This window comes from Scardinius erythrophthalmus (assembly GCF_964197995.2).
Source record: "Scardinius erythrophthalmus genome assembly, chromosome: 8".
Classification (NCBI taxonomy): domain Eukaryota; kingdom Metazoa; phylum Chordata; class Actinopteri; order Cypriniformes; family Leuciscidae; genus Scardinius; species Scardinius erythrophthalmus.
In genome coordinates, this window is record NC_138228.1 from 5057341 (window position 1) to 5071818 (window position 14478).

A 14478-nucleotide genomic window follows, 5' to 3' on the forward strand; every position below is an offset into this window, starting at 1 on the left:
CCGCTTAATAACAACCTTCCAGTTGTACCAGTAATTGCACACAAATTGACCCACTGGAGCAACAAAACGTTAAATAAAACATGTTTTGGAGCCAGGGATTGCTCAGTTCATTCGGAACATTCCGGTCAGCCGATTCGTTCCGAAGACGGAGAGGATGTGACGTCACGAGATTTCCGCAACGCGTCGGTTTTTTCCCTGGCAAGATGGCGACCGTCACAACAGGTAAGAGAAAGAAATGACCCTTATTTTTGGAATAAGGTGACTGTACAGGTCCGTAAAGCGGCTTAAATCAATATTTAGCTTTCTGTGGTGGGACATTCAGAGGGGAATGGCTTGGAGAGGTTTACGTTTGGTCTTCACGAAGGGCTAAAGCGCAATAACAGCAGCTGGGCTCAATGAAACAGGGCCCGCGCTGTATTACTATTGTCTCGTTTTTACCCAACATTGCTAATAATATGCTTTTTATTTCCCTCAAACTTGCTTTAATATATCTTATTAGCGAATAGAGTAAAATATGTTTGAGTTGTGAAGTTTAGTGGTGTACACTGTTAATGGGCATTTTTGGAACAGACATAATATAAGGCTATATGTTACGTTAGCCTGTTTATTAGTTACTGCCAGTATTTTTTTTTAAAGAATGTCTAGGTAAGGTAATTTATTTATAAAGCACAATTAAAAACAACGGGTAGTTGACCAATGTGCTGTACAATTTGTAGAAACATGCAAAGAGCAAATGTACAAAACATTCAACAGTGTAATACAGGGTTCACCAATCTCGGTCCTGGAGGGCTGCTGTCCTGCAGAGTTTAGCTCCAACCCCAATTAAACACACCTGAACCAGCTAATCAAGGTCTCATTAGGCATACTAGAAACTTTCAAACAGGTGTGTTGGAGCTGGTTGGAGCTAAACTCTGCAGGACAGCGGCCCTCCAGGACCGAGATTGGTGAACCCTGGTGTAATACATATATCGAACTACTCTCACAAAGCAAACAAGCTACTAACATATCAGCAATTAGAGTTAGACAGAAAAGCCAGAGAAAAAAGATGAGTTTTTAAAAGATACCACTGTGGAGGCAGTTCTAATATGCAAAGGCAGACTATTCCAGAGTTTCGGAGCCAACACTGAAAAAGAACGATCACCCCAAAATTTGCATCTAGACCTTGGGACAGTTAAGAGTTTCTGTGATTTTGACAGTGAGTATAGTCTAGATGTCTACATACCATTATGCTTTTTATTCTAAAACCATTTTCAGTAATTTTGGTATGACTGTATATGTAAATATGTTTATAGAACAATTCCCTTAAAATAATTGTGCCTTTCTGTATGAGTAAACGTAATAATTGTTTGATACTCCACTAAAAAAAAAATAAACTGGTTTGTTGTTCTTATCTAGTCTCTGTGCCTGGTGAGGTTGGCTTATATATGAAGGATTTTTGCACCTTTTCAACTGTGAGACCAGCTAAACCAGCTTGGTCAGTCTTGAGATCAATTAAGACCAGCAGACCATTTAAGGCGTTTTTCAACCGGGTTTAGAATATACTCTAGTGTGGGCCAGTAATACGACTGACATACTGAACACTGACAGGTTAATCCTAAATTGAAATAAAACCTTAGACCTCTTATAGTTTATTTTTGTTTCAATATAAAAAATATTTTGACCATATCCAAACAGCTAGTTTTGTTAAAAAATTACTCGCCCTCAAGTTGTGTCAAACCTGAATGAGTTTCTTTCGTCTGCTGAACACAAAAGAAAATATTTTTAAGAATATGGGTAACACTACAGTTGATGGACCCCACTGACTTCCATATTATAAATAAAAAATACTATGGATGTCAGAGGGACCTCAAGAGTTGTTTGGTTACAGACATTCTTTAAAATATATTTTGTGTTCAGCAGAAGAAAGAAATTCATATATGTTTGAAACAACTTGAGGGTGAGTAAATGATGACAGAGTTTTTGGGTGAACTATCCCTTTAAGCTTGTGAATGACCTTCAGTTACTGACACAAGACTCACAGCTTTAAAAATAACACCCATGCAGCTGCTCTGGCTGACCATGTGTTCTCTCTTTGTCGTTCATATCCTATATGATGCTGACCTGCTGCTACCACTAGCGGCGCCAGGATTTTGATTGTAGGTGGGCCTCCAGAAAACTGGATGGGCCAGTTAAAATAAGCAAAAAAAAAACGGGTTCCCCTTCATCTCCGTTTCAGCGCTTTTCTGCGGCACTGAGGACAGCGACTCACTAGTAGGGCTGCACGTTTTCAAGTTTTTCATTAACCGTTAACCGAGGCCCTTAGCGGTTAATACTCGGTTAACCATAGTGTGCGCGCCGCAACCCCGAGATAGGCAAAATTTGCGGGTGGGACATGTCCCCACCACTATTTTCTAAGGTCGATATTGTCACCACTTTTGAAACATCTCGCGGCATGAATACCAATACAAATAAACAAAACATCTTCAGTTAACTAGCAGAGCATTCATTTCGTTCGTTTTTTTTTTTTTTTTAGGCGATCTAGCGCTGAAATGTTTTGTTTTTTAAATCAAGTGATCAAAGTGCTCGTTGCCGCTGCGATCGAGAAGGGGCTTGTAAAACGTGCTGAGGTATTATTAATTCGTGGCCACAACAATTCACCTGATACTGATAAATATTCACCAATTCACAAAAAAAAAAGGAATAAAAAGCTGTAGTCGGCCTTCACTGAAGAGCTATCTTCACAGGGACGAAAAACAGTTTAATAATTATTATTAATTCGTGGCCACGAAATAATTCACCTGAATATTCACCAATTCACAAAATATAGGTCTTTAGCATTCACTAATTAATAGTATCAAACTGTTTTTGGCCACGTTAAATCAAAATGAGGGAGGGAAATAGTTCAACGTGTCCACGATTTATTAAAACGAGGGAACAAATAAGTCGTCGTAACAACTAATTATTTAGATCAGTGGACAGGGCGCATAAGAACAAACAGTGAGAGAGCCCCGGCCGCGCGCGCGCGCACTCTCACCGCCTTCAAACAACACGAGCGCTGTATTGCTCTCTCTCCCTCGCGCATATCAACACAGTAAAAGGTCGGAAGACCGATTGTGTTTTATAGATTAGTAGTTTGTTCATATAAAGTGTTTGATTAGCAAGTACATGTTTAGGAAATGCATAATACAAATTGTATGGGTTAATGTAACGGTAAACGGACTCTGCGGGTAAAACTGTTGTGATGAAACTGCGCATGCGCGGGGTAAAACTGCTGGTGTAAAGCTGTGGCTCTGCGGCTCTGCAGACAGATATTATTGTGCTGCGATCAGTGGCGCGGATACTGACTGACTATATTTGTTTCTGGCTCGCGCACAGCCTTCATTCTCGGACGCGCGCTTTCTTTGCCCGCTTCATATTAGAAAACTGGTCTAGCGGTCTCTGGCGGTGCAAAAATGTATTACAACTAAATTCAATGCACACCATTGACGCCACTTAACCGAGCAAAATGTTTCACTCGGTTACGCAATTTTTAACGGTTAATCGGTTAATCGGTTAACCATGGACACCCCTACTCACTAGCCTACCTGAATTTAATGCGTAGTTGGCATAGGTAAAAAAAGAAAAAAAAAAAACTTAAACCGGATTTTTTTGGTTGCTTTTTTTAATACAGTTACAATTTCATTTCATTTATTGTTTAATAAAATTATAAGCCTATTATTTTTAGTTTATTAACAGCAACAACAGCTGTAAAGATGAAGTTGACGATCGCCATCTCCGTATAGTGAACGTGCCTATAGAGAGAAATGCACATCATGGATTACATAATCAGAGAGTAGCCTATTTCTTTTCGTTTTAAATTGTTAAAAAGACATTTCAAGCTTTCTTAAGATATATTTCATGTCTGTGAGGCATACGCTGAGTTTCGTTAAAGGGTTAGTTCACCCAAAAATGAAAATTCTGTCAGTAATTACTCACCCTCAAGGGCGTAGATTTGGTTTGAACATTGGGGGGGTTGAAGTTTGGGTTCTGCATATTTTTCATGTAATCATGATATACATATTGAGGGGGTTGTAATGCATAGATTTAAATATTGGGGGGGTTATCTCCCCCCTAACCCCCCCACAAATTACGCCCCTGCTCACCCTCATGTTGTTCCAACCGCGTAAGACCTTCGTTCATCTTCGGAACACAAATTAAGATATTTTTGATGAAATCTGAGCCATGTCTCACTCCTCCATAGGCTGCTATGTGACCGAAACTTGCTGGCCCAGAAAAGTTATTAAAAAGATCGTTAATATAGTCCAAGTAACTCCAGTGGCTCAATCTTAAGTATATCAAGTGACGAGAATACTTTTTGTGCGCAAAAACAAACAAAAATAACGACTTTATTCCACTTTTCATTTCCTTCTCTCTAGGCCTCGTAGTGTTTTTGCGCTGCGCGTCTGTGTTGTACGTCACCACGCATCACACACATGACCCGCTTCGGCCAATAGTGAGCCTACGTGGTGACGTGTAACACAGACGCGCTGCGCAAAAACACTACGCGAACCAACTAGAGGTCCAAAAAGAAGGAAATGAATAGTGGAATAAAGTCGTTATTTTTGTTTGTTTTTGCGCACAAAAAGTATTCTCGTCGCTTGATATACTTAAGATTGAGCCACTGGAGTCACTTGGACTATATTAACGATCTCTTTAATAACTTTTCTGGGCCAGCAAGTTTCGGTCACATAGCAGCCTATGGAGGAGTGAGACATGGCTCAGATTTCATCAAAAATATCTTAATTTGTGTTCCGAAGATGAACGAAGGTCTTACGCAGTTGGAACAACATGAGGGTGAGTAATTACTGACAGAATTTTCATTTTTGGGTGAACTAACCCTTTAAGTTAGGATGAGATGCGCTCCTGTTCACGAGCAATGCAAGTGACCGCGTGGGCGCCTCCATGATTATATTGTCTCTGCTATAGCCTATTTGCTTCTTATTTATTAAATCCTGGCATTGGGTGATAAAAAAAATATTAAAATTAAGATACAATTTATACAAAACGAAATTCACTTAAAAAAGGCTTTCTGCAAAACAAAAAGTGGTCAAAATCATGTCTGTCTCGATATATTCGTCTATATATACACATCTCGATATATATATCTTATTCGTGCGGTTCACTTTTCATAATCAACATAGATGAAAAAATAACATTATGATATTTTAACAAATATGAAACTAAATGAGCTTATTTAATGGCTACAACACATACAGTAGGCATACAGACTCTCTATTTGTACAAATTGCTGCACATTCATTTTATTCTGAATTTTGCACGCATAAGTTGAAAGGCATTTGTTTGTGCATGCATAGTAAAACATATCTGCAACCAGGGCCGGCGAGTGCACTTCTGCCGCTCTAGGCGAAAAACAATTGTGGGCTGGGCAATAGGGCTGGTCCGAATACCATTTTTTGAACATCGAAGATTCAAAGCTTCGGAGAGAGGGTGCTGAACATATTCTTCTCTCTAATAAAGGCAGGAATCTTTATGTGTCTGTCTGTTTGCATTTTGATTATTTCGAGAACCGGTCATCTAATCGACTTCACAAGGGAGTGCAGTGTTGCATTTGGTGCAAATTGCAACATATATCAAGTTCACTGATAATTATGCGTTATTAATTATTATCTTAATGAATAATGTAACAAGGACGAAGCATGTAAACTGCGTTGTTTGTTTAGAATGGAATGGATCGCAAATAGATCCGAATGAAGAAACGTACAAAACCATAGTAGAAAATGGGTGGGCCCGGACCTGAAATGGGTGGGCCCAGGCCCACCTGGGCCCAATGGTAGCGTCGCGGGTGGCTGCTACACCAAATTTATTTTTTTTGCCCCATAGAATTGATTTTCTGTGCCTATTTTTACCTTTATGAGGGTTTTTTTCCATATCCAATTAATGCCAAATATGCAAATTAAAATAAATTCTCAATCTGTGCAATATAATATATAATGATATATATTTTACATAACAACAAATGTGGATTTTTTGGACCCTTTTGCACTTAACTGTCGCAGTTTTCCTCACGTAGCTGATAGGGAGGTGCTATACCAGTCTCCTTTATAAAATTCCTACACTACACAGTTAAGTGAGTGTATAGTGCGTCATTTAAGAGACAACTTGTGAAATCACATTTTTCGTAATGTATATAATCACTGTGTTTTCCTTTGTGCTTTAGCCACCTCAGAATGGATCCAGTTCTTCAAAGATGCTGGGATCCCTCCTGGACTGGCTGTCAACTATGCCGTGTCATTTGTTGATAACAGGTAAAAACAAATGATTGCCTTTTAATGTTGTGATCATGAACATCTGTACTGTTCCTGTTGGGGAAAGTTACTTTTACTTTATTTTTCTGCTGGGCTTGCTTGTTTGTTTGTTGGTTTGATTAATTTTTTTTTCATTTTGAGGAATTCTGAATCTGTGTTTGTGCAAGTAAGATGAGTAAACGCATACATGCATTTAGTCTTAAGCTACAATACCCATCATGTTCACACACAACTCCTCTGCTCTTACTACTGATTTCTCTCTACATCAGGACAGGAGAGTTATCAGTCAATACATGGGAAAACAGCGTAACTTGCATTACTTATTTGAAAAAGTAACTCTGATATTTTGTTGTAAATTTGAAAGTAATGAGTTACTTGTGACTGATTACGTAACTCATGTTACTTGTAATGCATTACTACCCCCAACATTGCCTGTTTTTAAGAGAATGTTCAAAAAAGGATTGATCTCAGCCTGCTTATGTGTGCTTTAATTTGCTGGATGTTTTTCACTATTTTGAAAAGTCAGGATCTGGTCTGCTCTGAAATGTGAACAAACAACATTCTGAACACAACTGGAAGCTGTACATGTCTCAAAGTACCTTTTTTTCTGTCCAGGATTCAGAAAAACATGCTCATGGACCTCAGTAAAGAGATAATGATGGACTTGGGAATCACAGTCATCGGGGACATCATAGCTATTCTCAAACATGCAAAGCAAGTGTATAGACAGGTTGGTGCAAATGCTGGATTTTGATGTATTTGTTTCTTTAAATGTTTCAGAAAGTGAATGGATCTTTTAGTAAAACCCTAATAAATTTGCCAATATTTATGGCAGTTTGACATTATTGACTGTTATGCTTGCCAGGTTAACGTAAGTGTTTCAATATTTACAGACAGAATTATTAATAGATTGAATTTTTAAATGTCAATTTGGAATAAAATAATATAGTACATAAATCAGCAGCAATCAGAAGCCCTGGTCTCTAGATATTTATATCAGTATTTGTTTGGCATGCTTCAATATTCTGAATGTGAACTACTCTTCCTTTCTCTTAATACAGGATATGTGTAAAATGGCAACCGAGGCCATTACGGCTGGACAAACTAGTGTACAGGCTGAACTGAGACGTACCGCTAACACTCGTAAGTATTTTAAGTATTAAGTTGTTTTGCATATACTTGTTCCTCATGTCCTTAATTGACAGTTTCCCTGCAGTTTTTTACTGGTTGCTCATACAGGGAGTGATTTATCTTTGTCTGAATGGGCTGAAGCTGTAGCTCTGGTAATGTTCATGTTACTCTGACAGCTGCCACACGCATGATTGCCAATGCTCTGAGTCGGGACTCCCCGCCAAGCACTCCTGCCCGGCGCCCTGACAACTGGATATCAGTGACGGTCTCCAACGCCAGTGCCAAACCAGGTACCGGTGATTGAACTTTATTTAGATCAGTAGAGATGCCAGTCAAGGGTTTAGTGAATGCACCTTGCTAGTCTTTAACTGCTCAGATTATTACAGGACACAGAAATTATTTATAAATTATTTATATATTTATTATTTACACTATTGTTCAAAAAATTGGGGTTGGTAAGATAAAAAAAAGTCTGTTATGTTCACTAAGGATGCATTTATTTGATCAAAATACAGTACTAACTGTAATATTGTGGTAATATTAGTATAATTTAAAATAACTGTTTTCTAAAATGTTTTAAAATGTCATTTATTTATGTGATTCTGTCTCATTCTAATATGCTGATTTGATGCTCAGGAAATATTTCGAATTATTATCAATGTTAAAAGTTGCTGCTTAATATATTTGTGGAAACCGTGATACATTTTATTTTCAGGATTGTTGATGAATCCTGAAAATGAAAGTTCAAATAAACATTTATTTGAAACCTTGAAATAGAAACTCTTTGTAACAATGCAAAAGTATTTATTTACATATTCAAATATTGCAGTTTTGATCAATTTAATGCATCTTTCTTTAAAAAAACCAGCATTGACCCCAAGCCTTTGAACAGTAGAGTAGATGGGTTTGGATGAACTCTTTAAATGGAATGGGATGATTTAAAACTTTCCCAGTTTTAGTTCCCAGCAAGCCAGCCGAAGAAAATGGGTTGCAAAAGAAGCGCCGGCGAGTCACTAGAGAAATGGAGGGGAAATATATCATAAACATGCCAAAAGGCACGACCGATCGCACCCGACGCATCCTGGCACAGCAGGCCAAGAAAGGTGCCCTGACATAGTATATTTGTTGAGGCTTAGAGCTTTATATATTATTACTGTAATTTTAAGTATTGAAATGAGACATGCCTAATTGAAAATTTGCAGTTGGTACAGATGAGATTGATTTAATCTTATCATCTTCCCTTTCATTGCCACAGCCAAGGTTTTAAAGCGTACTTCAGTGTTTGACAGACTTGGGGCAGAGTCTAAAACTGACACCGTCTCGCCCAATAAGGTGAGAAATTGTATTGATTTTGCCTATCAGATAAACGAGAGCATAAACCCATACACTGATAATTGTTTTCTCTTTATTACACACACTGTTGTTTATTGACTCTGTAACACTACAATGTTCATGGAGTTAACATTAGTTGATGTATTGGGTCTCATGAAACATTTTATTGCCAATGTGTGAACAGCTTGTAATGAAACTTTAAAAACAAGACCTTCCCTGACTTCCCAGCTTGTCTATGAAAGCCTGTAGACTGATTTTTATGTGAAGGATTCGGGTCGGTTTTGCCAGGAAAATCAAAAGCATGTGACGTTTACTCTCCCGAGAGCCTCTCTTCCGTTCAGTGACACGTGAAATTAATTCTTAATGTTCAGGATAATGCTGAAAGAGATTAATTCAAACTATAGTCTCAAATAGCCAGATCTAAATATTCTATAGTCTCAAATATACTTTATAATCAAACTATCATAATAGTGTAATGTTAATGACCTGATCTGCTGACATGATGCCGAGCTTGTGCAAACATCCACATCGCTATGATCAGATGCTTTCTCACTGCTGTTATTTTTGTTGTTTATTTTGTTATTGAGAGTAAAGTGTGCAGGACATTTTTACATATTAATCTAAATGTCTCTCTCAGCAGAGTGAACGGTGTCTGTTTGTTAAGGGTATTTCCAACTTCTTTTTACCCCTAAACAACAATTTGCTGTTTGCCCAACGACCACCAGTGTCGCTAATATCAAGTGTTTCTGAATTCTACATATAGCTCTTATAAATAAAGGGGGAAATCCCCCCCCCCAATACTTTGTATACAGAGTTATGTCAAGGCAGTTATCCACAACCTCAAATAATAGGTACTCTGTGTAAAAATAGATGATTATATAAAATGGAAGTAGAAGAAAATATTCAGTGTTTGAAAATTGCTAACTTTTACTATGCTTATAAATGCAAATTTGAACAAATTATAAAGAATATATAATGCTTGCTGGCTCTGGGAGAGAGTGAGACAGAGAAATGTATTTTGTATACAAAGTTTACAACATTTAACCCTTATGTGCTGTTGGGGATGTTTTCATCCACTATGGGGTATTTTTGAGTCTAATTTTGGCCATAACTTTTTCTGTGTTTCAGCAAATGGAATGATTTTTGGTGACAAATCTTATTTTGACACATATTTTGGGAAAATGCTTTGAAATTTTTCAAAAACTCAACAGTACACTGTGGGCAAATTTACTACCCTTTCGTTATGTTTGTGGCTGAAAACAGCCACTACTTTAAACTGCTATAAAAATGTATCAGATAAATATTTTTTTCAAATTTTTTTGCATAAATCTATTAATTAACCTCAGTCCTGCTCAAAAATACTAAATGTTAAAAAAAAAATCATTGATTTTAACTCTTTAATTGCCAAATTCGTAAATTATGTCACTGATTTGGGAAAAAACACACACAAAATGACTCATTTTCAATATAAAATGTGATTGTGGACTGGATTTTTTTTTACCTTTTATCACAGTCTTGGACATGTCAAAGATTAGAAACAACATTGGTTTTGATGCATTGTTAGTTTTTGTGCAGCATCAGATTTTAACTTTTTCTCCCTCATTTACAGTACTGTTCGTGGCTGTTTTTGCCCCATTGACTTCCATTATAACCACATTTTTTGATTGCAAGGTCATGACACCATATAATCATGCATTTTTGATTGTTGGTGGTTTTCCCTGTTGGGAAGAGGTAAAATTTGTAATTTTTACTGTTGATAACCAGGTGGCACCATTAACCCTTTAGATAGGCCTGTGCAAAAAAAAAGCTTAGTTTCTGGCTTTTACATGGAGTTATATGGAGTATAATAGCATAATAAAGTGTGTGTTTGTGTTTGTGTTTGTGTGTGTGTGTGTGTGTGTGTGTGATACATTTTTAACATTTTAACTTTTTAACTTTTTAAATTTTTTTTTAAACATTTAGTATTTTTGAGCAGGACAGAGGTTGATTAATAGATTTATGCAAAAAAAATTGAAAAAAATATTTATCTGATACATTTTTACAGCAGTTTAAAGTAGTGGCTGTTTTCAGCCACAAACATAACGAAAGGTAGTAAATTTAAACGATGCACAAGGGTTAAATAGACATCAAATGGTAGAAAATGGATATGATTCAGTATTTTAGCTGATATTACTCTTGACAAAGGTCTGATTTCTGAGACACACAGAAGACGGCAATACAGCTATATGTGACCCTGGATCACAAAACCAGTCATAAGTCGCACGGGTATATTTGTGGCAATAGCCAACATTGTATGGGTCAAAATTATCGATTTTTCTTTAATGCCAAAAATCATTAGGATATTAAGTAAAGATCATGTTCCATGAAGATATTTTGTAAATTTCCTACCGTAAATATATAAAACATGTATTTTTGTGAGTGAATGCAGCACAATCGCCAACATAAGTGCACAACTTTAAAGGAGATTTTCTCAATGTTTAGATTTTTTTGCAATCTCAGATTCCAGATTTTCAAATGGTCGTATCTCGGCCAAATATTGTCCACCATACAACAATGGAAAGCTTATTTACTCAGCTTTCGTGTGATGTATAAATCCCAATTTAAAAAAAATTGACCCATGTGACTGGTTTTGTCATCCAGGGCCACATATATATTTGCGTTCGTGCTGTGCATCATCTCATTCATGTAGTTTACACTCATTCACTTCACACTCTCATTACTATTTTTATAGCGTAGGGATTTTAGAGGTTTATGTGTAATATCATGCTATCCCCTGGATTAGCTTCTATCCAGCAAACACGAGGAGTGACTGTGTCTGCCTCTGTATATGGGATGATATTTTCCCATCATTTGGTAGAATTATCATTATCGAATAAGGTATTCAGAAGAGTAGTATTTGTTGATCGCTAATGTGAACTAATTATAAAGTGTTTCAAAAAATAACGTTGTCTTCCTTTCTCTTTTGTCTTGCAGCAGCCAACAGGTGTGTTTAGCCGACTGGGTGAAGCAGAGGAGGATGAAGAGGGTAGAGGGAAGACCGTTAATGTCACTGACTCCTTCGAGGACAATGAAAGCGATGATGAAGGCTCAGTGCTGCAGTACGCCGGCGTCCTCAAACGACCTCCACCTTCTTCTAAAAAAGAGACCGTAAACACCAAATCAAAACCTCTCACTCTGCGTCGACTGGGCCACAAGTACAAACTCCCCCCATCTGAAGGCACACCACCAATATCCTCTACCTCCTCCTCCATCCAGGAGGGGACACCCAAACTGGGTGTGCTGCTGAGACTGGGAAAGGCCCCGTCAGTCAACCCTACCTCCTCTACTCCTCTAGTCAGTCAGCCTGCAGACACGCAGGACAGTCGAGTCACGAGTAGCAGAAGCAAAGCCCAGGGCAGCTTCGCTCTGGCCAGCCCTAAGGTCAGTAGCAGCACAGGTGACACTCACGGGGCTCAGATGGACGCTGGGGCAGTCAGTGTATTTAAGAGGCTGGGCACCCGGAAAACCTAATGCACAAAAACTGAAAAGGGCACCCCTTTTTATCCTGCTTGCTCCTTTTATAACCTAAAACCCACCTGAATTTCCATTTGAGTGAGTGGAGAAACTCTAGGACCACCCTTGATGGATTGGGAAGTCTGCTGTACCTCATTAAGCGTTATGATTATGATATTAGGGGACGAAAAGGGACGGCTGCAATATGTTAAATGTCAGTGTGTGTGTGGACATGCCTGATTTTTGGTTGTAGGAATCATTCTTTATCCTGCTTTCCTACTTTGATAGCTACTCTCCTGCGCCCCTGTGAGTGAAACATGTCCCCACATTAAAGGGGTTAATAATGAAGATTTTAAAATGCATGGCGCCCAGCATCAAATGCTCGAAATATCTTTTTTTTTTTTACTACAGTAGCTAAGAGACGTAAGTGAAAGCATGTGCTCTGTTTACCACAAACACCTCCATGAAGAAAGCTCATGCTCAACCATCCTCTTACCTCCTCCTGTTTGTGAAGAGATAGTTCACCTAAAAATGACTATTGTCGTCATTTACTCACCCATTTACTCATTTCAAAACTCTGACTTCCTTCTGTGGAACACAAGATGTTTAAGAAATGTCTTTTTGTTGATCAAATAGTGGACATTTAAATTATTTGGTTACCAACATTCTTCTGCAGAACAAAAAAGAAAAGAAGTCATACAGGTTTTGGACACGAGGGTGGGTAAATGACGACAGATTTTGGTAACCTATCCCTTTAACTTTAAGGATCAGAAAAGCCTTTTAATGCGCCTTAAGCTGTGGTCACACTGGACTTAAAAAAAAAAAAGAAAATTCAATATTTAAGTGATATATAAATATGCATATAAATATCTACTGCATACCTGCAGCTTGAACGTTTGTGTTCCTTGCAATCAGCTAAGAGATCATGCCGTGTCTGAGCATGTCTTTACCATACAAATTCAAAGGATCATGTTCCTCAAAGTTGGGCTTTTGAACGCCATGTGACAAGATGTAAAACTTCTCCCACATTCGCATGCATATGATTAGAATTTAAGTGTCGTGTGACCGCCCCTTTATGACCACAACTGTTACTTTGCTTGAAAGAGCCTCTGCTATCAAATTTCTACATTTGAAATGCCACCCAATGGAAATTTGTGATGTACCTGGGCAAGCAGAGCAAATATAGCATTGGTAATAGCATGCTGTTGCCAAGCAACACACGTGGAGGTGGACCCTTGTGTCTTGTGTACGTTTACTACAGTATCCACTAATCATCCTGTTCTTATAGGTATTCACCTTCACTTTCTGTGTTTTATGTCATGGTTATTCTGTTTTTATAAATATTTTAATTTGAAGCATCTCAAATGCAGAATTTAAGTTAGATTGTTTAAGGAAAAAATAACTGAGAAAACATTTTAACTGGGTAAGTTTATAAAATATTAAGATTGTTTTTGGAATGGATTGAATATAAAAAGATAAAATCGAAAAAACCTTGAATTGTGTCTTTTTATTTTTCAAATGTCATGTGAAATGCATGAATATATAAATTGATGGGTTTCAGAGCATATTATAGTTACATTTGAAGGGCCGTCATTGAATTTGAGTGCATTTCACAATGGAAAGAAACTGATCGGCGCAATATACCTTTGAAAGTGTTTAAAGGGATATTTCACCTAAAAATGAAAATTGTCTTTAATTACTCATCCTCATGTAGTTACAAACACATAAAAAAAATCGTTCATCTTCAGAACACAAATGAAATGTTCCGAAAATGAACGAAATTTTACATGTTTGTAACGACGTGGGGGTGAGTAATTAATGACAGAATTTTCATTTTTGGGGAGCTGTCTCTTTAAAGACGTTTACTGCATAATTAGTTTGATAAAGAAGGTCACTATAGAGATGACAATTTTTTCTTTTAATAGTTTCTCCAAAATGAAAGGATAGATGAGTCGAAACTGATGTGCTTGCAAAAAAGCATTGCACTTTCATTGTGTTTAATGCATGCTCTAGTCAATGACAGATGGCATTGCCCTTGTGTCTATAGTGTTGTACGACTTCAGCAGTTCATCACTGTTCAACATTTGGCTCTTAATGCTGACTCGGTGTATGCATTTAGGCTGTTATTAATTACAATGTATTATTAATTACAATGTATTACTAACACCAAAGAGATTCACTTGTATTTTTATGTTGTTAGTAATAGATTAAAGCAAAGTAATATATATTTTGGATACAC

General features: G+C 37.4%; 1 protein-coding gene across 3 annotated transcripts; it reads left to right on the top strand.

Annotated features, from left to right (window-relative positions):
- Nucleotides 1-140: 140 nt before the first annotated feature.
- On the top strand, nt 141-13734 carry cUnh19orf47 (chromosome Un C19orf47 homolog). 3 transcript variants are annotated; one of them, XM_081372446.1, is made up of 8 exons: nt 141-222; nt 6197-6284; nt 6900-7014; nt 7346-7427; nt 7592-7705; nt 8369-8518; nt 8671-8747; nt 11721-13734. In XM_081372446.1, exons 1-8 carry the CDS (start codon nt 204-206, stop codon nt 12255-12257), a joined length of 1182 nt encoding a protein of 393 aa, XP_081228572.1. In that variant the 5' UTR covers nt 141-203; the 3' UTR covers nt 12258-13734. The 3 variants fall into 3 exon arrangements, with proteins under 3 accessions (XP_081228572.1, XP_081228573.1, XP_081228574.1); XM_081372447.1 differs by having other exon boundaries at nt 147-222; nt 8375-8518; nt 11721-13728; XM_081372448.1 differs by lacking the exon at nt 8369-8518 and having other exon boundaries at nt 150-222.
- The last annotated feature ends 744 nt before the right edge of the window (nt 13735-14478 follow it).